At 41.9% G+C, this 22,548-nt stretch overlaps 2 protein-coding genes across 2 annotated transcripts in view; both read left to right on the forward strand.

Moving 5' to 3' along the window:
* Positions 1-22,548, forward strand: part of UBAC2 (UBA domain containing 2) — a 292,792-nt gene that overhangs the window by 104,947 nt on the left and 165,297 nt on the right. The window lies entirely within an intron of this gene.
* On the forward strand, positions 1,216-10,656 carry LOC141129798 (uncharacterized). The gene is made up of 3 exons (XM_073617868.1): positions 1,216-1,239; positions 8,558-8,899; positions 9,166-10,656. The coding sequence occupies exons 1-3, from the start codon at positions 1,216-1,218 to the stop codon at positions 9,685-9,687; spliced, it is 888 nt and encodes a 295-aa protein (XP_073473969.1). The 3' UTR covers positions 9,688-10,656.

Below are 22,548 nucleotides of genomic sequence, written 5' to 3' on the forward strand. Positions count from 1 at the left end.
ATCAGACTGCCAGGGCACTGCCCCAATTCTGGAAAAGTAGTTCAGATAGTCCAACCTGCATTTCCTTGCATTCAGTGTAGGCACCCTCGGATGTCCACTGCTCAATGGTGTGAGCACCTCCATTCTTTCTTGTCCTCCAACACCGCTAACACTGGGCACTGCCATTGTGTCCGGATCCCTTGGTGACGGGGTACTGTATGCTGGGGAATGTTGACGTAAATAATTGTACAGGACACAGCACGATAATATCTATTTTATGTATGGACATGTTTATACTTGTTAGAAATGGGCGGAATCTGTTGGCCAAGATCCCAAAGGCATTTTCAACCACCCTGCGGGCTTTTGATAATCTGTAATTGAAGATCCTTTGGTCCGGAGTCAGGTTACGCATAGGGAATGGCTTTAATATATTTTCACTTAATGTGAACGCATCATCCGCCACAAACATGAAGTTCATGTTTTCACATGTGTCGTCACGTGTGGGCAGGTTAAGGGTTCTATTATGCAGACGGTGATAGAACTCCGTCTGCTGGATTACACTGCCATTAGTGTTTTCTTTCAGCCATTTTTTTCCTATATCCAGATACAGAAAATTGTATTTGGCATCGACTACAGCTAGCATTATGATGCTGTAGAAACCCTTATAATTAAAGTAAAAGGATCCGGAATTTGGTGGTGGAACGATGCGCACATGTTTACCATCGATGGCTCCTCCACAATTGGGGAAATTCCACAGTTCTTTGAATTTATTTGCAATTTCCATCCACTCAGGTGGGTTGCTTGGAAACTGTAACAGGAACAAATATATATAGTATTTAAATCTATTTTAGATTCATTTCCAAACTAAACTGAGTAATAAACACTTGACTTTAAAGTGGTACTAGAGTAATAATTACTTAACTTAAAAGTGGTACTAAATGTTTTCTGAATAAGAAAATAAAAAAATGTCACACTTGCCTCCAGTTCGTTTTGCACAGAGTGGCCCCGATCGTCCTCTTCTGGGGTGCCACGGCGGCTCTCTCAGCTCCTCCCCGCAATAGATAACCCCCTCTTGGAAGAGGGGGTTACCTTGCAGGCGCGCTCCCATGGCATACATTCGGCTTCCATAGACGCCGAGTGTATGACTCAGTCACGGCGGACACGTCTTTGGATTTGATTGACAGCAGCTGGAGCCAATGGGTGCGATGTGATCAATCTAATCAACACTAAGACTTCATGGAGAGAAGGACGCCTGAGCAGGTAAACTGGCTCAGGTAAGTAAAGCGGGGGGGCTGCGGGGCACGGTGATTGCTAGGTGTTTTTTCACATTAATGAATACGATGCATTAAGGTGAAATAACATGAATCTTTATAACCCATTTAACAAGAAATTTTTATCGTTTTAACTAGGATTTATATTATCGCTACACACACACACACACACACACACACACACACACACACACACACACACACACACACACACACACACACACACATATAATAAGACATACAGTATATGCAAAACTATTGTGTGTGTGTATGTACGTGTGTGTGTATGTATGTGTGTGTATATATATATATATATATATATATATATATATATATATATATATACACACACACACACATACATGCTATACTACTATATAAACTATTAAATAAAAACAAGGTTAATATATGTAAGTTTACTATAGGTAAGTTACCTTGACATAATTTCTCGCATTAATGATAGACTTGCAGGTTTCCGGTATTATTCTCCCCAGTGATTAAGGTGAAATTCCTGTAGAAAATGTGAGGTCCTGCAGACTTCTGCCGGTCGCCAAATACCGTAGTGTTGCTATTAACCTCTGCTCTGGACTTATTGGCTACTGCATAATTGTAGTTTGTTTTTGGATTACTGGTGTCACCAGCTGCAGCAATGCTTGGAAGCATTCATCATCCATTCTGAAGTAATTTCTGAAATCTTCAGGGTTATTCTGTAATTCTCGAAACAACGACATATGAGAATAGTTCTCTCGGTTCTGCAGCCATTGTTTTGACCATGCTCTCCTTTTCTTCTTTTTTTTTTTTTTCAAACCATTTTGGATGGCCAAAACTCCAAGCATGACTAGTGGCAGTGTTTGATCTTCCATGTAAAAGTCCATTTTCATTAAAAAAAAAAAAAAAAATCGTATATAACGAATGTTCCTCGCACGAAAGAACACACGGATTTGTATGCAACGATCTCCCTGCCACTCCGAACCTACAGGCGTGGCCTGCACAAGGTCAATTTCTGACATCACCTCTGACTACAACACTGCAGAACGTGCATACGCAAAAGGGACGTTTGTGTTGATCGTATGGGAATTTTCGGATATGAACAACGCTGGCGATTCGACTCTAGACGCGCATTAGATTAATTTCGGAAGAACGTTCGTACGATTTTCTTAACGTGTATACAAGGAGGCCGACTCAATGCTATACTCGCATACGATTATATTTGAAAGAACTTTCGTACGATATTCTTAACGTGTGTACGGGGCTTAAGTGTAACAATGTGGTTACATTTAATGAAGGTACAACATTTAGCAACTCACATGGTTGATGAATAAAACGGTCACATCTAAGTATGCAGGCATCCGGGGTAAAGCTGTCCACATAAACCATCCTCCACTTAAAGGCGCCTCTCTTCTCTTTTATACTCTGTAGCTCCTGCTGGATTTTGCTTTTAATCCCCTTGTGGAGGCTGCCATTTGTAGATGGACTTTTTTTGGTTACACAACCTATTACATTGCTATAATCTTTTTATATGGACTATAAACTGAAGGACTTATGAATAAATGGTTGTGGAATGAATCATTTGAGTTTACATTATTTCTTATGAGGAAATTTGCTTTGATATACACGTGCTTTGGATTACAAGCATGTTTCTGGAACGAAGTATGCTCGCAATACAAGGTTTTACTGTACTTTAGTCCCAACAGCAATTGTTTCTGTGACATCAGGCCAGCATAAAACAATATTGAACCCAAAACCAAAAATTATATGTATAGCTTACCAATCATTAGATGTGTTGGCTGCATTTAGTTTTCTTTTTTTAGTGTTTTTTCCCTCTGTTTTCACCTGGGGATCTGGCCAGTAACACACCTCCCTGTATTAGAGTGCCCCCACTCTTTATGAAGGAGCACAGGGGAACCTTTGGACAGCAGCACTGTCTGTCTTGGGGGAAGGCTAGTGTTTGATGAGCTAGCAGATTTAGATACACTAACAAATCGATGCCAAACTTCAACACTGCAGTTTTAGCAATAGTCTTTTTTTTTTTTTTTTCCCTTATGGGATAAAAGTTTTATATAAATCAAAGATGATCATTGTAAGCACAGCACCCCTATTGGTGGTAAATGGGTTGTCTCAACCCTGTAACTGCTACATTTGCAGGAGAACTTGGTCTTTTGAAAAGCAACAGACCTCATGGCCAGACTACCTGGTGATACTAAAGGAAAGAAAGTTTAAAAAGAAAACAAATGCAGCCATCACATCTAAGAATTGATAAGTTGCAACATGATGTTTGTTTTTGGGTTACTACCACTTGGGATTTCTAGTCAGTGACTGCACATTTTATAATCATGCTTGTTTTTTGTCCTGTTCACAGCTTTATGATGTCTGTAGGTTCCTTAAAGGTGTTGTAACAAGGTATTAGTGTAGTTATTCTCACACTGTCATTTGCCTTACCTTGTTCACTTGTAATGATTTGCGCAGTGGTCTTACAAACGCAATTTTTTTTTTTTTTTTTTTTAAATACAATTTTTTGAATTAACAAAAAATAAAACCATAAAGCTAGCCTACATTTTTTGTATAATGTGAAAGATGATGTTACGCCGAGTAAATAGATACCGAACATATAATGGTTTAAAATTGCACACGCTTGTGAAATAGTGACAAACTACGGTACTTAAAAATCTCCAAATTTTACAGGTTACCTGTTTAGAGTTACAGAGGAGGTCTAGTGATAAAAGTATTGCTCTCACTCTTACGATCATGGCAATACCTCACAAGTGTGGTTTGAATACCATTTACATATGTGGGCACGACTTGCTTATGAGTTTTAGTTCTGCGCGCGAGCTCGGAGGGATGGGGCAATTTCTTTTTTTTTTTTTTCTGTATATATTTTTTACTTCATTTTCTCGCTGTCTCTTTTTTTTTATTTATTTTTTTTTATCACTTTTATTCCTATTACAAGGAATGTAAACATCCCTTGTAATAGAAAAAAGCATGACAAGGGCCTCTTTATTGTGAGATCGGAGGTCAAAAAGACCTCCGATCTCACATTTACCCTTTTAAAGAAAAAAAAAAAATAAAGTAATTTTGACTTTGAGATGAAAAAAATCATCCCTTTTTAAAGTGGTTGTAAACCCACGAACAAAACAAACAAAAAAAAACCATAGCATACTAGCTCATTATGTATTACTTACCTTAGATTGAACCCCCCCGCATCGGTCCTCGTTCACCGCTCCGGCCGACGACATCGCTCCGGAAGTTACTTACGGTATCGCGGGCTTCGGTGCTGAGATTGGCCGGAGCCGCGATGATGCCACTCCTGCGCATGGGAGCCACCGGTAACGTACGTGTCATTGCTTCAGTGCACATGTGCCAGTGACGTCGGCACATGCAGATACAGGGGATATCTCCTAAACCGTTCAGACCGGTGGGGGATGGGTGGCGTCTGTAAAAGTGATTTTTGTGGTGGTGAATCAGGAACACTAGCTACTGCCATAAACCCGGTATTTAACATCAAAGTAATGATGTATATATACTGTGGGTGGTCTGGAAGTGGTTTAAGCAAAAGATATTTTTATATTTTTTAATATATATATATATATATATATATATATATATATATATATATATATATATATATATATATATATATATATATATAATCATAAAAGAAACCCAAAGGTTAACGTTGCGCTAAAAAAAAAAAAATTTTCATTGAGTTTAAAAGCCTAAAGAAAGGTATAGAAAAGCTGCCAGCACCAAAAAGTCCAATACTAAGTTCAAATAAGTTAAAATATAATAAAGTGGTGAAAAAATATTATTCCAAAAGAGTGATGGTGAAAAAACTCTCAATAAGTAAAAACTAAGGCAGCCAACACACCAAAATGACTAATGCCCCGTACACACGGTCGGACTTTGTTCGGACATTCCGACAACAAAATCCTAGGATTTTTTCCGACGGATGTTGGCTCAAACTTGTTTTGCCTACACACGGTCGCACAAAGTTGTCGGAATTTCCGATCGCCAAGAACGTGGTGACGTACACCACGTACGACGAGACTAGAAAAGGCCGATTCAGAACCAAGCGTGGCACCCTTTGTGCTCCTTTTGCTAATCTCGTGTTAGTAAAAGTTTGGTGAGAGACGATTCGCGCTTTTTCAGATTCGTGGCTTTCAGATCGTTTTCTGCCGTTCAGTTTGTGCTTGTGGGTTTGTATCTGCTCTTCAGTGCGTGCAGTCAGTTCGTATCAGAGTTTTCTGTGTGATCTTGCCTGCTCGTTGCTGTTTTTCAGGTCGCTCTTCACAGGCCTTGCTGTTCTTCAGTGCGTTCTGTTACTTCGTTCTGAGCAGCCGACCGTTTTCTAGCCATGTTTCGTATGCGTACTCCTCGCAGAGTTCGTGCTGTGCGGGGGCTTGGTGTTGGGGTCCTGACCTTGACACAAGTCCAGTCCATGAACAGGGTGGGGGGGAGTTCATGGACCAAAAATTGGTTGCTTCAGCGTGACCAGTTCTGTCATATGCCTTTGCTCCGTGAGATCCGTGAGAATAATCCTGATGATTTCAGGAACTTTCTCCGGATGACGGACCCCGTGTTTCACCGTTTGTTGGCTTCACTGACCCCCTATATCAGCGGGCAGGATACCTGCATGAGGCAAGCCATCACTCCGGAGCAGAGGTTGGTCGCTACCTTGTGGTATTTGGCCACAGGGAGAAGTCTGCAGGACCTCAAGTTCTCGACAGGCATCTCCCCCAGGCTCTTCTTTGTGGACATTTACTGCTTGTGTTTGTTTGAGCTGACCCTGACAGAAATGTGTGGAGTGCAGAAAATGTCGTGATTGTGTAACCTTATACAAAGCACTGTTGGCTGTTATTTACTAAATGCAAAGACACTTTTCACTACAAGTGCACTTGCAACTGCACTGAAACTGCACTTGTAGTGCAAAGAGGATTTTCCCTTAGGAAATAACCCCCATTTTCTCATAAAACAACAATTACATCACCCCAAAAGTGTTGTAGCGTTGAGACAATAATCCACACATTCTTGATGAGCAATCTTTTTAATACCTGCACAATCACATGTGCATTTACCAAAGGTTTTTCTGACAAACCGACATGTTTGTTGTATAACAATTTTTGTGGTGTCATTATCCAAAATCAAAATGTCCATTTTATAGAAAACAGGCCTGTGTAAAACCCACAAGAAAGACACAAATCTTGATCTTACAAAGTTCACATTTGGTAGAACTGGAAGGCAATATCAGACATGAGTATTTAGGAACTGTGTTTGATATTGCGTTCAGATGGGGGGAAATCACCCCTGGAAAAGCCAAATTTGGAAGATGCACACAAATTTCCCAATGTCAACATGTGCTATCTGCCATCACGGGGGATCAAGGGATGTGTTTTGGGGGAGAAAGCCCTTCCTCACCGCTACTTTATTATTGAGGAAGGGGTTGCACCCCCAAAACGCGTCCATTGATCTCCCGTGATGGCAGTTAGCACATGTTGACACACTGTGTGCATCCTCCAAATTTGGCTTTGGGAAAAATCACAAAAACATTTCGCACATTGTAGCAGACAAAAGAAGAAAGTGATTTGGAGGGGTTTTAAACTCGCCCCAAAACATCAATGATGTTTTTATATTTTGGAATAACATCATTGATGTTTTGCTTGATGTTTTCCATTTGTAAATTATACCCCATGATCTCCCCGATCAGGATCTGGGCACTTTCGGATGTGAAAGGATCTGGATCCACAACCTCACGATCACCTAAAAAGAGAGGAACCCAAAATAAATTAGTTTTCAAAAAATGCCGCAATCTATCTCTTATCTGAGCCTGTGGTTGCAGACACTCACCTGTTGTGACTAGTTCCACCACGTCTTCTTCCTCCTGCTCATCTTGTGTTGGGGGGATTTCCCCTTCTTCCAGAGGGGGGGGGGGCTCTGGTCTCCTCGGATGAGGGGTGTCCTCCGAGTTTTTTCTCCCCTATGTAAAACAAAAATGGTATAATTAGCACACAGATATTTGATGTCAGAACTATAAAGATGAAACATTGCTTGGAAGTGGGGTACAATTGTCTATTTTAGCCGAGTTCCAAGATGTAGCTTTTTTAGTGCCCTTTGTCAAGCTGCAATACTTTACCTGTTTGGTAAAAGCTTCACAGATGTAGCCCACCCCCCCCATTAGTATACACTGGAGCACCTGTGTGGCCCCCCTAATAAAAATGGTGATCTTGTGTCCCACACTATAGTGCTCCAGTGTCCAGATGTGAAAACAGCTGCTGAGTGTCCTCTCCTTACACACAATCTAGTTTGCATTTCATTCTAGTAACAAAGCCATCTACACAACCCAATTCTTTGAAGACAAGTATAGGGCGTCAAAATGGTGGCCAAATGCATATGGCCTAAACAATGGTATTTTATCGTCCAAAATAACAATGTGTGATCCGAACGAATAATGTGCCCATGAACATGAAAGTTGCCATTTTAAACTGTACAACAGTTCCTAAAAGCACATGGAGCAGCACGAACGTAATAAACACAAAAAGAATAGGAACACAGCACAACTACTTACTTTTTTGCAGCACTCTCCGGATCTTTCTGTACTGCTCATGTTCTCGTAATTTCAGGTCCGACCACCGCTTCCTGAGCTGATCTTTCGATCGTCGTACCCCGAATTTCCGGTGCAGACTCCTGACCACTTTCGCCATGATCTTGGCCTTTCGGACATTGGGGTTGGGGTAAGGCCCATACTTTCCATCATAGTCGGCCTTCTTCAGGATGTCCACCATCTCCAACATCTCCCCAAAGGACATATTTGAGTCCTTTAATCTCCTTCTGGATCGGGACGTTTCAGGCTCCAGCCTTTCCTCCTCCTCCTCCTCCTCCTCGTTGCTGTACTTAGCACTATCCTGCTGTCTCTCCGCCATGTGCTCTTCCTCCACTGCGCCGAACGAAAAGGGGCGGGGAATAGACTAGAAAGAACGTCAGGGGCGGGCGGAGTTATACGCATGCGCAGTGTGTATAAATCGTAACGCGCGCGTCTTACGTACGATCTGTGAGCGGAGGAAGGAGCATCGGAGACGCCGATCGTGCTAACGAAGGTAGGATCTAAACTTGGGCCTATACTGCTTCGAAATGAAAGCCTATATTGTAACAAGATTAGGGGAGTTTGGCCTGACATTAGGCTTTGTCTTGTGTTGTGTCTTACAGAGAAAATGGATGGGTTCAACGACCACAATTTCCTGCCCCTGTTCATAGACAAGTACAGGGAGCTGCCCTGTCTGTGGCAAGTGAGACACCCCCACTATAATCACAAACAGAAGAGGCAGGCAGCGCTGGAGAAACTGCTGGAGTTGGTGAAGCCGGTGGTCCCCACAGCAACCATCCCTTATTTGAAAGCTAAAATTGGTGGCCTGAGGAGCACTTATCTTAGGGAGCGCAAGAAGGTCACAGATTCCCAGAGGTCCGGAGCTGCAGCAGATGACATTTATGTCCCCAGGCTGTGGTACTACGAGAGACTGCGATTTCTGTCAGACCACACTGAAGTCAGGGAATCCCTCTCCACTCTTCCTTCCACGCTTCCTTCCACCCCAGCTGAGGCTTCCGATGTCCAGCCTGGGCCTTCCAGCCAGGAAGAAGTGGAGGAGCCCAGCTGGAGTCAGGTATAGCATTCTTCTACAGATTTCTGGTCAATAAATAAATGATGTTTATTAGATGTTATTATTGATCTCTAATTGCTGATTAAAAAAAGTGCTTTACATATCAATAGACAGTAGTGGGCACCCAAAATTGGGACAAGAATGAAAACTGCTGGGCTCAGAAGGATAGTCTGTTATATTTGTTAACATTGAATTTGCAGCAGTCAGGAGGTGAAAATTGTGTGTGATTGATGAATAAAAAACTAAAACTGTCCCTTTTTCATACACAGGAAGACCTCAGCCAGGAGGAGGCTGTGGAATGTGGCAGTCAGGAGGAGGCGGGGATTATTAGTGTCAGCCAGGAGGAGGCGGGGATTAGTGGCAGCCAGGAGGAGGCGGGGCTAAGTGGCAGCCAAGAGAAGCCAGGGACAAGTCGCAGCCTGACTGAGTCTCAAGTCCCTCCCCTCCGCCTGCCATATAAACGAGCCATGAAGACCACTCCGAGTCCCGTGCAGGATTCAGCGTACAGGCTGATCCAGGAGGCTTCGGCGTCCCTCCGAGCCTTCCCCAGTCCTGAAGAGGCCTTTGCCTGCATGGCTGCCACAAAATTGCAGGGCATGCAGGAGGGTCAACGCAAGATCTCTGAGGACCTGATTTATAAAGTCCTTCGTAAGGGGTTGAGTGGGGAACTGACACACAAGACGGATGTCATTGAGATCGACGATCCTCCTCCTCCTCCTCCTCCTGCTGCCACAACTCCACCACCACAGCCAAAGCCTGTAAGGAAGCGTGGAAAGAAGACCAAAGAGTGATTGCCCTGGGTTCAGTCTGGTTTGACAGAAGATGCAGTCTCTTGTATGACCACAGCCTGGGGACACAGATGTCATCTGCTGCTTTCCGGATCTCTGGGACTTCTGGACCAGACTGCCCTCCCTTAGATAAGGACTCCTCAGGCCACCAATTTTGCTTTTAAATAATTGATGTCTGCCCTGGGGGTCCAAGGCTTCACCCACTTCTGCAGTTTCTCCAGCGTTGCCTCCCTCTTTGTTTATAGTTGTGACCCCTTAATAAAATTTTTTTAGGGAAATTCTACTCTCCTGTGTGTGTTTTCATCCAAAAAGGACAGTTTGTTGGTGACGATTCAGGTACATTTCTAAAGTACAATGTGAAATTAACAAGAGACAACAACACCAAACAATCTCCTACAGATTAAATAGAACAACATATTAGTGGTGTTGTGGGAACTTGTCACCAAAAACACACACAAACATTTTCGGGAGTACAAATCAAAATCACCAAAAAATAAAAAAATAAAAAAGAGAAACACAAAAAAAGAATCTACATTAAAGTCCAAAAATAAAAAAAAATGTTGTTGTCAGATGTGAGAAATCTAAATATATTGAGGGAATCCCGATAAATAGTAACGAAATAAGTTTGTGAGAAGTGTGTGTGAATATGAGCAGCAAAACTACTTAATTCTTGTCACATTATAAAGAAGAAGAGAGTGCGCTGTATTAAACCATTTTGAACATTGCAGCGTGACGAAAGTGCTGTATCCATTCCGAACGCTACGTTTACCAGAACGAGCTGTCCCGTGTCGGAATTTCTTCTGAGCATGCGTGGCACTTTGTGCGTCGGAACAGGCCACACACGGTCGGAATTGACGCGATTGGATTTTGTTGTCGGAAAATTTTATCTCCTGCTGTCCAACTTTGCGTGTCGGAAAATCCGATGGAAAATGTCCAATGGAGCCCACACACGGTCGGAATTTCCGACAACACGCCTCGATCGGACAATGTCCATCGGAAAATCCGACCGTGTGTACGGGGCATAAGAGTGATAGCCCAACTGATTCTATTACAACAAACACAGAAATGTTTGAAAATAAAAAATGAAGATGAGAGTAGTGGTGAAAAAATTCTCATATGGAAAACTAAGGCAGATACAGTGGGGACGGAAAGTATTCAGACCCCCTTAAATTTTTCACTCTTTGTTATATTGCAGCCATTTGCTAAAATCATTTAAGTTCATGTTTTTTCCTCATTAATGTACACACAGCACCCCATATTGACAGAAAAACACAGAATTGTTGACATTTTTGCAGATTTATTAAAAAAGAAAAACTGAAATATCACATGGTCCTAAGTATTCAGACCCTTTGCTCAGTATTTAGTAGAAGCACCCTTTTGATCTATTACAGCCATGAGTCTATTTGGGAAATATGCAACAAGTTTTTCACACCTGGATTTGGGGATCCTCTGCCATTCCTCCTTGCAGATCCTCTCCAGTTCTGTCAGGTTGGATGGTAAACGTTGGTGGACAGCCATCTTTAGGTCTCTCCAGAGATGCTCAATTGTGTTTAAGTCAGGGCTCTGGCTGGGCCATTCAAGAACAGTCACGGAGTTGTGAAGCCACTCCTTATTTTAGCTGTGTGCTTAGCGTCATTGTCTTGTTGGAAGGTAAACCTTTGGCCCAGTCTGAGGTCCTGAGCACTTTGCAGAAGGTTTTTGTCCAGGATATCCCTGTACTTGGCCGCATTCAAATTTCCCTTAAATGCAACCTCGATTGCAACCTCGATTGCAACCAGTCGTCCTGTCCCTGCAGCTGAAAAACACCCCCACAGCATGATCCTGCCACCACCATGCTTCACTGTTGGGACTGTATTGGACAGGTGATGAGCAGTTCCTGGTTTACTCCACACATACCGCTTAGAATTAAAGCCAAAAAGTTCTATCTTGGTCTCATTAGACCAGAGAATCTTATTTCTCACCATCTTGGAGTCCTTCAGGTGTTTTGTTTTTTTTTAGCAAACTCCATGCGGGCTTTCATGTGTCTTGCACTGAGGAGAGGCTTCCGTCGGGCCACTCTGCCATAAAGCCCCAACTGGTGGAGGGCTACAGTGATGGTTGACTTTCTACAACTTTCTCCCGACGGCATCTCTGGAGCTCAGCCACAGTGATCTTTGGGTTCTTCTTTACCTCTCTCACCAAGGCTCTTCTCCCCCGATAGCTCAGTTTGGCCGGACAGCCAGCTCTAGGAGAGGTTCTGGTCATCCCAAACATCTTCTATTTAAGGATTATGGAGGCCACTGTGCTCTTAGGAACCTTAAGTGCAGCAGAAATTTTTTTTGTAACCTTGGCCAGATCTGTGCCTTGCCACCATTCTGTCTCTGAGCTCTTCAGGCAGTTCCTTTGAACTCATGATTCTCATTTGCTCTGACATGCACTGTGAGCTGTAAGGTCTTATATAGACAGGTGTGTGGCTTTCCTAATCAAGTCCAATCACTATAATCAAACACAGCTGAACTCAAATGAAAGTGTAGAACCATCTCAAGGATGATCAGAAGAAATGGACAGCACCTGAGTTAAATATATGAGTGTCACAGCAAAGGGTCTGAATACTTAGGACCATGTGATATTTCAGTTTTTCTTTTTTAATAAATCTGCAAAAATGTCAACAATTCTGTGTTTTTCTGTCAATATGGGGTGCTGTGTGTACAATAATGAGGAAAAAAATGAACTTAAATGATCTTAGCAAATGGCTGCAATATAACAAAGAGTGAAAAATTTAAGGGGGTCTGAATACTTTCCGTCCCCCACTGTATCACAAAAAATTCTTTAAATAAAATGTAAATAATAAATGTATAGAGTGATAAAAAGTGAAAAAAATGACATAAACCAATAATTGAAAGCAAATTAGTAAGCAAATGTCCTGATTGCAAATAGTGCAAAAATAGTCCCAATTTCAAATGGTGCAAAAGAAATTCCAACCAGCAAAAAAAAGTCCATATAAAATGTGAAAGTGATGCTCCGAAAGGAAATATAGTGGAAAGCTAGTCCTGCATCCAAGATAGTTCACCCCCAAGTGAGAATTGAGGCTCCTTACCAACTATAGATGACCACCGTAAAGGTAGTCTCATCAGGCGCTGGGAAATTCAGGTCTCCCACTAACCTATACCGACTTCTGCAGTTGAGGCTGAGATCGTGGTAGCATTTCTGCAAACAACTGCCTTTTTGTCGGCCATGTTATTCACCCTTTTCCCACCGTCCTCAATCATTCGCTCATGGGGTGTCTCAGAGATCGGTCCCGGATCATACTTTGCAGGTGTAGGGGACAGGCAGGCTTCAGTGTTCCCAATCCAAATGCAGAGGGCTCGGGACTCCGCAGCGCTGCCTCAGCTCTCTGTTTACTTTGCCTATTACATCGTCCTCCCCGCTGCTGTCTCTGCATCTACTAGCCTGGCGGCTGCTGCTGCTGCTGCTGGAATACGTCACGCTATGTCTAGGCTCACCTTGCTATTCACCAACACGGCATATGTACTCTCCGCAGCAAGCTGCTGAAAGTCCAGTGGAGAGCGCTTTCCATTGGACTGTCAGCAGCTTGGTGCGGAGAGTAAGAAAAAGAGGGACTATTTTTTGCACTATTTGTAATCAGGACATTTTTTGCTTACTAATTTCCTTTCAATTATCGGTTTATGTCATTTTTTTTTCACTTTTTATCACTCTATACATTTATTATTTACATTCTATTTAAAGAATTTTTTGTGATATCTGCCTTAGTTTTCCATATGAGAAGTTTTTCACCACTACTCTCATCTTCATTTTTTATTTTCAAACAACATTTCTGTGTTTGTTGTATTAGAATCAGTTGGGCTATCGCTCTTAGTCATTTTGGTGTGTTGGCTGCCTTAGTTTTTACTTATTGAGAGTTTTTTCACCATCACTCTTTTGGATTAATATTTTTTCACCACTTTATTAGTGCTGCATCCTTATTTTATTTTATATATATATTATAATTTTTTTTTTTTTGTCTTTTGCTTTTAAAAGTAAGGCAGAGATTTGGGGGTGAGCTTTTGACCCCAGATCTCTCCATAAAGAGGACCTATCATACTTATTATGCAAGTTACGCATGCATATGTAAACAGCATTCACACCACACATGAGGTATCGCCGCAAATGTTAGAAGGAGAACATTAATTCTAGTGCTAGACCTCCTCTGCAACTACAAATGGGTAACCTGTAAAGGCGTTTAAAGCGTCACCTATGAGGATTTTTAAGTACCTTAGTTTGTCGCAGTTCCACGAGCGTGCGCAATTTTAAAGCGTGACGTGTTAGGTTTCCATTTCCTTGACATAACATCATCTTTCATATTCTACAAAAAAAATGGGGTATATATTGTAGTTTTTTTTTTTTTTTTTTATTATTATTCATTAAAATGTATTTTTTACAAAAACATTGCATTTAAAAATACAGTAAGACATAAACAATTGTAAGAGTCATAATTTTATTCCTTTTCTAGCCTAAAGTACTTGTAAACAAAAAGTGCCAGAAAAGGCTTGGTCTTTAAGTGGTTAACACTGAAAGCTCTCCTTGCGTTTCTGAACAGGGCTCGTTTTATCTAAATGTTGCCAAGAGCATTGAGGACCCAGCTGGCACAGGGGATGAAAAATTACATATGGTGTGTAACATAGTTACATGTGTTTTATGTGTACATCATTAGACACTAAATGTTATGAAGCTTAGGTTTGAAAGTACCATTAGCTTACTTACAATTTAGAGGTAGCATTTCATCGGCCCCGTGGCTTTATGCCAGACTAAACAAAGTACAGATTGTCTTTTTTTTTTTTTTTTTTTTCGCTGTGCTGCATGTACTAATTTATGTTTTTAAAGAAGTTGAAATGTGTATATATATTACTTGTGAAAGTGTTAAATTGGATAACCTGTGAGGTCTGAAATATGTGAGATGAAATTTCTGACCTAATGTTAAGGTAGTAGACTCTAGGACCATTTAGTATACAAACATGTTATGTGAGATTTTCTACTGTATTAAACTTCTGGATTAATAATTGTCCACAGTATAGAGTATGATGTTGTAGAGAATTGGGAATTAATTTGTGTCTCAAAACCAAATTGTATTTGTGTTTATATTGCCACCTTCTGGCTAACATCGACACTGCAATTTTTCTGAGTACCAGAAAAATGCATTCTGTTGCTGCCACCCTGTGTTAACACTACAAAGTGTATTGTATTCTAATCTTAGAGATGTACCTAAAGTGTATATAAACTCTAACAATGAATCTCTCCTATTTGCTCCCTATTGGACTGCTAAGTATACAATTGAAAGATTTATTTTTGTCATATCTGTTCAATAAGTGCAAAAACAATACCTGTGGATGTTGATATAAATCTTGTGAGCTGATGAAACTGGTCAGGAACCAGCACTGGAGCTGACTGACTCCTAGCTACCAGGGGAAGAACCCCTCCAGTGAGAGTTGGGGGGGGGGGGAGCGAAGGGAAAGGAAAGGATAGACAGATTCTGGTGGTAGGGGACTTAATTCTTAGGACAGTAAGTGCAATCTGTGACAAAGACCTGAAGCGCCGAACTGTATGTTGTCTACCGGGCGCTCGGGTTCGGCACATCACGGATCTGGTGGACAGATTACTGGGAGGGGCTGGGGAAGACCCAGCTGTCATGTTGCACGTTGGCACCAATGACTAAGTCAGAGGCATATGGAGTGTCCTAAAGAACGATTTTAGGGACTTGGGAGCTAATTTGAGGAAAAGGACCTTCAAGGTAGTATTCTCAGGAATACTACTGGTACCTCAAGCCACACCAGAAAGGCAGAGGGAGATTAGGGAAGTAAACAAGTGGCTGAGGAGCTGGTGTAGTAAGGAGGGGTTTGGGTTCCTGGAGGACTGGGCTGACTTCTCAGTCGGTCACAAGTTCTATAGAAGGGACAGACTGCACCTAAATGAGGAGGGTGCAGATCTGCTGGGAGTGAAGATGGCCGAAATGTTAGAGGGGTTTTTAAACTAGGTGATGAGTGGGAGGGTCCAGAGGTAGAGATAGTCAGCAATGAACATATTCTAGAGGGTAGTATGGGGGGCATTAGTGGTGGGTTGACTAAAGCACATAAACCCGAGGTAAGTATAGTTATAGTTCCAAACACCAGTCAATATTGGCACAAAACCTTCAGGCTTCTGTTAGAAAGCTGAACATGAAAAGGAACTTCATCTTCCAGCATGACAACGACCCAAAGCATACATCCAAAGCAAGGAATGGCTTCACCAGAAGAAGATAAAAAGTTTTTGGGATGGCCCAGCCAGAGCTCAGACCTGAATCTGATTGAAAATCTGTGGGGTGATCTGAAGAGGGCTGTGCACAGGAGATGCCCTTGCAATCTGACAGATTTGGAGTGTTTTTGCAAAGAAGAGTGGGCAAATATTGCCAAGTCAAGATGTGCCATATTTGTGAAGTGGAAGGAAAACAATGCCTTAGTTTTTATCATTTTTCACTTGTAAATTTTATCTTGCTATATCACTAGCGCTGCATCTATTTTCAATAAATGACAATTATACATGGTTTTTCAAATGATTTCCAAATACCTGTAAAGTTTGGCATGAATTTGTATTCAGCCCCCCTGAGTCAATACTTTGTAGAACCACCTTTCGCTGCAATTACAGCTGCAAATCTTTTTTGGGTATGTCTCTACCAGCTTTGCGCATTTCATTAGAGACTGAAAGTTTTGCCCATTCTTCTTTGCAAGATAGCTCAAGCTCTGTCACATTGGATGGAGAGTGTTTGTGAACAGCAGTTTTCAAGTCTTGCCACAGATTCTCGATTAGATTTAGGTCTCGACTTTGACTAGGCCATGCTAACACATAAATATGGTTTCATCTAAACCATTCCATTGTAGCTCTGGCTGTATGTTTAGGTTTGTTGTCCTGCTGGAAGGTGAACCTCCGCCCCAGTCTCAAGTCTTTTGTAGACTCTGACAGGTTTTTTTCTAAGATTGTCCTGTATTTGGGTCCATCCATCTCCCCATCAACTCTGACCAGCTTTCTTGTCCCTGCTGAAGAAAAGCATCCCCACAACATAATGCTGCCACCATGTTTCACGGCGGGGATGGTGTGTTCAGGGTGATATGCAGTGTTAGTTTTCCGCCACACATAGCGTTTTGCTTTTAGGCCAAAAAGTAAAATTTTGGTCTCATCTAACCAGAGCACCTTCTTCCACATGTTTGCTGTGTCCCCCACATGGCTTCTTGCAAACTGCAAACGGGACTTCTTATGGCTTTCTTTTAACAATGGCTTTCTTTTTGCCACTTTTCCGCAAAGGCCACATTTGTGTAGTGCACAACTAATAGTTGTCTTGTGTACAGATTCTTCCATTGGAGCTGTGGATCTCTGCAGCTCTCCAGAGTTACTATGGGCCTCTTAGCTGCTTCTCTGATTAATTATTACCTTGCCCGGCCTGTCTGTTTAGGTGGACGGCCATGTCTTGGTAGGTTTGCATTTGCGCCATACGCTTTCCATTGTCAGATAATGCATTGAACAGTGCTCTGTGAGATGTTCAAAGCTTGGGATATTTTTATAACCCAACCCTGCTTTAAATTTCTCCGCAACTTTATCCCTGACCTGTCTGGTGTGCTCCATGGCCTTTATGATGCTGTTTATTCACTAGGGTTCTCTAACAAACCTCTGAGGGCTTCACAGAACAGCTGTATTTATCCTGAGATTAAATTACACACAGGTGAACTCTATTTACTAATTAGGTGACTTCTGAAGGCAATTGATTCCACTAGATTTTAGTTGGGGGTATCGGATAAAAGGGGGCCGAATACACATGCATGCCACACTTTTCAAACTTTTTACACATAAATATCTGAAAACCATTTATCATTTTCATTCCACTTCACAATTATGTGCCACTTTGTGTCAATCTAGCACATAAAATCCCAATAAAATACATTTACGTTTTTGGTTGTAACATGTCAAAATGTGGAAAAAGGAGTATGAATACTATTTTCAAGGCACTGTATTATCATATTATTTTTTTTTTTTTTTTACATTTTTACTTCTACATTTTTACTGTTTTCACAGCTCCCGAGCAGAGAGCTGCTGACTGTCAATCAGCAGCTCTTCGCTCTGCTCCTGGAACGCTGGACTGTGGAGGTGCGGGGAGTGGCCGTCTCAGGCTCTCAGCGCCTTGCTGAGAGCCTGAAACGGGTATCAGTTCAGGCACCTGGCAGATCCAGACTTCCATTGTCGGGATGACGCGTAGCCTGGACTAATTTCTGTGACGTCAGCAGAGAGCGGACTTCAGTCCGCTTTCTGCTGCAAATGGGTCACAGGAGTGCAAAACTAATTGTACTCCTGTGACCCAGAGGAGAAGCCCAGCCAAACAAGTTTTGGCTGGACTTCTCCTTTTAAAGTGGTGTTAAACCAAAAATGTAATATATTGCAGCCTACCAATCCTTAAGCTGAGCCACAGCTCTGTGTGTGAATGGACATGCAGAGCAGTGGCTCAGGAGTGAGCCTGCTTGGGTGCTGCTCTGGGGGCAGGAGAGTGCCAGGAGCGCTGGCCGGGGGGGGGGAGGATCTGGGCTGCTCTGTACAAAACCATTGACGTGGTTTGTTATTTTTAAAAAAAGAAAAAAAATTTCCTTTTAACCAGTTAACGACCCCGCCATAGCCAAATGGCGGCTACAGCGCTGCTCGATAACTCTGGCGCGCACCCGGGAATATTCGTGACCGGACCTGATGCATCACGGATCATGGTAATTGGCCGCTGACAGCGGGCGTTTACCACGTGAATGCTTCGGCAAGTGATGGAGAGATCACTTGTAAACAAACCGCCATCATGTCTGGTTCCTCTCTCCCCTCTCTGTACCGATCGATACAGTGTGAGCGGAGAGGGGAGAGAGCAGGTGCAGCAGCGCTGTGGGCTGGATCTGTGGTGCCCATTGCAGCCTCATTCATCCATCCATGCTCAGCCATCCATGATGTCATACTCATCCAGCCATCCATCCATGCTCATCCATCCATCCATACTCAGCAATACTCATCCATCCATCCATGCTCATCCATCCATCCATACTCAGCAATACTCATCCATCCATCCATGATCATCCATCCATCCATACTCAGCAATACTCATCCATCCATGCATGCTCAGCCATCCCATCCACCCCCATCCATACCCAGCTATCCTAAACATACCCAGCCGTACTCAGCCATACCCAGCCATCCCATCCGTACTTAGCTGTACCCGGTCGTACTCAGCCATCCCATCGATACCCAGCCATACTCGGACATACACATTCATGCTCAGTCATCCCATCCGCGGCTCATCCTTCCCTATTCATGCTCATCTATGCCACTACAGTGCCTCACAAAAGTGTAATAGGTAGTCAAATTAGATTTGAAACTTATGCCCCTAGAACACCTTATGGTGCTCCCTGCATGTTGGTCCTCTCTATGTGGACAGGCTGTGTAAAAGTCTCCCACATGTGGTATCGCCGTACTCAGGAAGAGTAGGAGAATCTATTTTGGGATGTAATTTTTGGTGTGTGCATGCTATGTGTTAGAAATATTGTATAAATGGACAACTTTGTGTTTAAAAAAAAAAAAGCGTTTTCATTTTCTTTACACATTTTCCAAAATCTGGTAGAAAAAATTTACCTGTTCAAAAGACTCATCATGCCTCATAGATTATACGTTAGGTTGTTTTCTTTCCAAAATGGGGTCATTTTTGGGGTGTTTCCATTGTCCTGGTGCTCCAGGGCCTTCAAAAATGTAAGAGGTAGCCAAGAAATGATATGTGTAATTTATGCTCCAAGAATGCCTAATGGTGCTCCCTGTATGTGGCCGCGCTGTGTAAAAGTCTCACACATGTGGTATCGCCATACTCAGGAGGAGTAGTAGAATGTGTTTTTTGGGGTGTAATTTGTGCTGTGCATATGCTGTGTGTGAGAAATAGCATGCTAATATAACAATTTTGTGAAAAAAAAAATCTTTATTTTGCAAAGTATTTGGGGAAAAAAATATAACTTCAAAAAACTCACCATGCCTCTAACTAAATACATTGGAATGTCTACTTTCCAAAAAGGGGTCATTTGGGGGGTATTTGTACTGTCCTGGCTTGTTAGGGTCTCAAGAAATGAGATAGGCCGTCAGTGCATCAGGCGTGATCAATTTTCAGAGATTGGCACCATAGCTTGTGGACTCTATAACTTTCACAAAGACCAAATAATATCCACCGATTTGGGTTATTTTTACCAAAGATATGTAGCAGTATAAATTTTGGCAAACATTTATGAAGAAAAATTACTAATTTGAAAAAGTTTATAGCAGTAACGAAGAAATATGCATTTTTTTTTACACCCAGCGGTGATTAAATACCTCCAAAAGAAAGCTCTATTTGTGTGAAAAAGGGACAAAAATTTCATATAGGTACAGTGTTGCATGACTGAGCAATGGTCATTCAAAACGTGAGAGCAGCGAAAGCTCAAAATTGGTCTGGTTAGGAAGGGGGTTTAAGTGCCCAGTGGTTAAAGTGGTTGTAAACCATTACAGACCACTTTTCGCTACAGGTAAGCCTATAATAAGGCTTACCTGTAGCTACCCAGGATGTCTCCTAAGCCTGCACGGTTTAGGAGATATCCCCTGTATTTGCATGTGCTGACGTCATCGGCTCATGCGCACTGACACAAACTGAAGCAGTGACACGTATGTGCCATTGCTTCAGTGAGTGTACTGTTACCGCGCGCATGCCCGGGAGTGACGTCATCGTGGCTCTGGCCAATCACAGAGCTGCGATACCCGGAAGTAACCCCCAGGAGTGATGTCGGCCGCAGGAGCGGTGTACGGTCACCGCAGCGAGGGCTTCGATCTCAGGTGAGTGTTACATAATGAGCTAGTATGCTATGCAGGTGTTAGTTTTTTTTTTTTTTTTTTAAGTGGGTTTACAACCACTTTAAGGGATGCAGATGAAACAGCTTTTCTCATTTAAACACAGAGATCTGCTCAGATGGTTATAATGAACACAGGCTCTCTATTCAGGAATCGGTCTGGAACCTCATGGTGGCCACCGTGCTGCAGCGTAGCTTCAGGGTCTTGGCAATCTTCATATAGCCTATGCCATCTTTATGTAGAGCTACAATTCTTTTTTTCAGATCCTCAGATAGTTCTTTTCCATGAGGTGCCATGTTGAACTTCCAGTGACCAGTATGAGAGAGTGAGAGCGATAACACCAAATTTAACACACCTGCTCCCCATTCACACCTGACATCGGGGAGGGAAAATCGCTATTTGGGCCCAATTTGGACATTTTCACTTAGGGGTGTACTCACTTTTGTTGCCATCGGTTTAGACATTAATGGATGTGTGTTGAGTTATTTTGAGGGGACAGAAAATTTACACTGTTATAGAAGCTGTGCATTCACTACTTTACATTGTAGCAAAGTGTAATTTCTTCAGTGTTGTCACATGAAAAGATATAATAAAATATTTACAAAAATTTAAGGGGTGTATTCACTTTTGTGAGATACTTCATCTATCCCACTGAACAAAGTTATCTAAATATACAGTATATTGCAGACTGATCATTTTATTAATCTTTATTTACAGTATTTGCATATTTGCAGCAAAAACAATATATGATACACAGTTCACTTTTATATACAGTATTTACATTGTTGTTTGGGACTTGGTCCACAGTTTTTTCTCTTTTTTAATTTTATTCATTAAAGGCACCGCTCTTTTGTATCTGCAATCACATTCTGTATTCCACTTGCTAGTAACTGCAGTGACAGCTCTTTAGATTATTGCTCTGTATTCATAGATCTTTCCAGGTGGCTGAAACTGACACACAAACTCGAAAATGGCCGTTTTAATCAAGCACACATTACTGAGCTGTCAAGAGCTCTAAAGTTTCTTGTTTTGCATACTCACATGTAATTTTGTGTGTCAAGTGTAACAGGCTGGAAGGTATGGATATCCTCACCTTTTTACTAGCCTGCCATCATTTCTGTCATTTTGGCAAGCTATGGAAGGCACCCATAAACAGATTATATACACAAGGCCCCCTTTTCTGTATCAGTTTCCAAAGCAGTCCTCCATATTCCATATTGAGAAAAAAAAATACACTTTTCTACTATTTCTTTTTTTAATTGTGGGAGTTTTAACTGTTGGCTAAACAAATGTGCAGAGTTCTTAATTGAGTGGATGGTGGCTTTGATTTGTAATTTTGTGGAGCTATAGGAAAGACGAATGAAAGTAAAACACAGTGAGTTATTAATATTATCTGTGATTACCATTTGATTGTATGTTTGATTTTTATTTTATATACCAGGGTTATGTGATGTTATGGCCATGTTCTGTATGTGTTCGGTTGAGTAGGACCTTTTGAAAAGGTGGAGGCCTCACTACTCCAATAGGTTTTCTGTAACATCGAGAAAGGTAGGCTCTGCTGCAAATGGTAACTTAGTTATGTGTTTGTGATAAGCCCTATGAGTGTCTCTGCTTTACTTGAGCCAGTACCTTTGCTTTCTCTGCATGTGTATGTGTTAGGCATATACACTGCAATGCTGGCCATACACTATATGAAAAATCGGACGAAATTTGGTCATTTAGACAGTTCGTTCGTTTTTCGGCCAGTTAATTAGCACAAAGTCGATAAACGTTGGGACGTTTTTCAGCCGAAAAAATGAAGGACAAGTTTCAAAATTTTCTAACGAACGATAAATTGAAAGGTTAATGTGTTTCCCATCCGAACTGTTTGCACTAGGTATATGTAAAAAAACGAACAAAAAATGCAATCATTTATGTCCACTGAACGATTTATTGGTCATTACATGATGCGCTCACGGCCGAATGTTCGTTTTTCGAAAA

Source organism: Aquarana catesbeiana, linkage group LG02, assembly GCF_042186555.1.
Source record: "Aquarana catesbeiana isolate 2022-GZ linkage group LG02, ASM4218655v1, whole genome shotgun sequence".
Taxonomy (NCBI): Eukaryota; Metazoa; Chordata; class Amphibia; order Anura; family Ranidae; genus Aquarana; species Aquarana catesbeiana.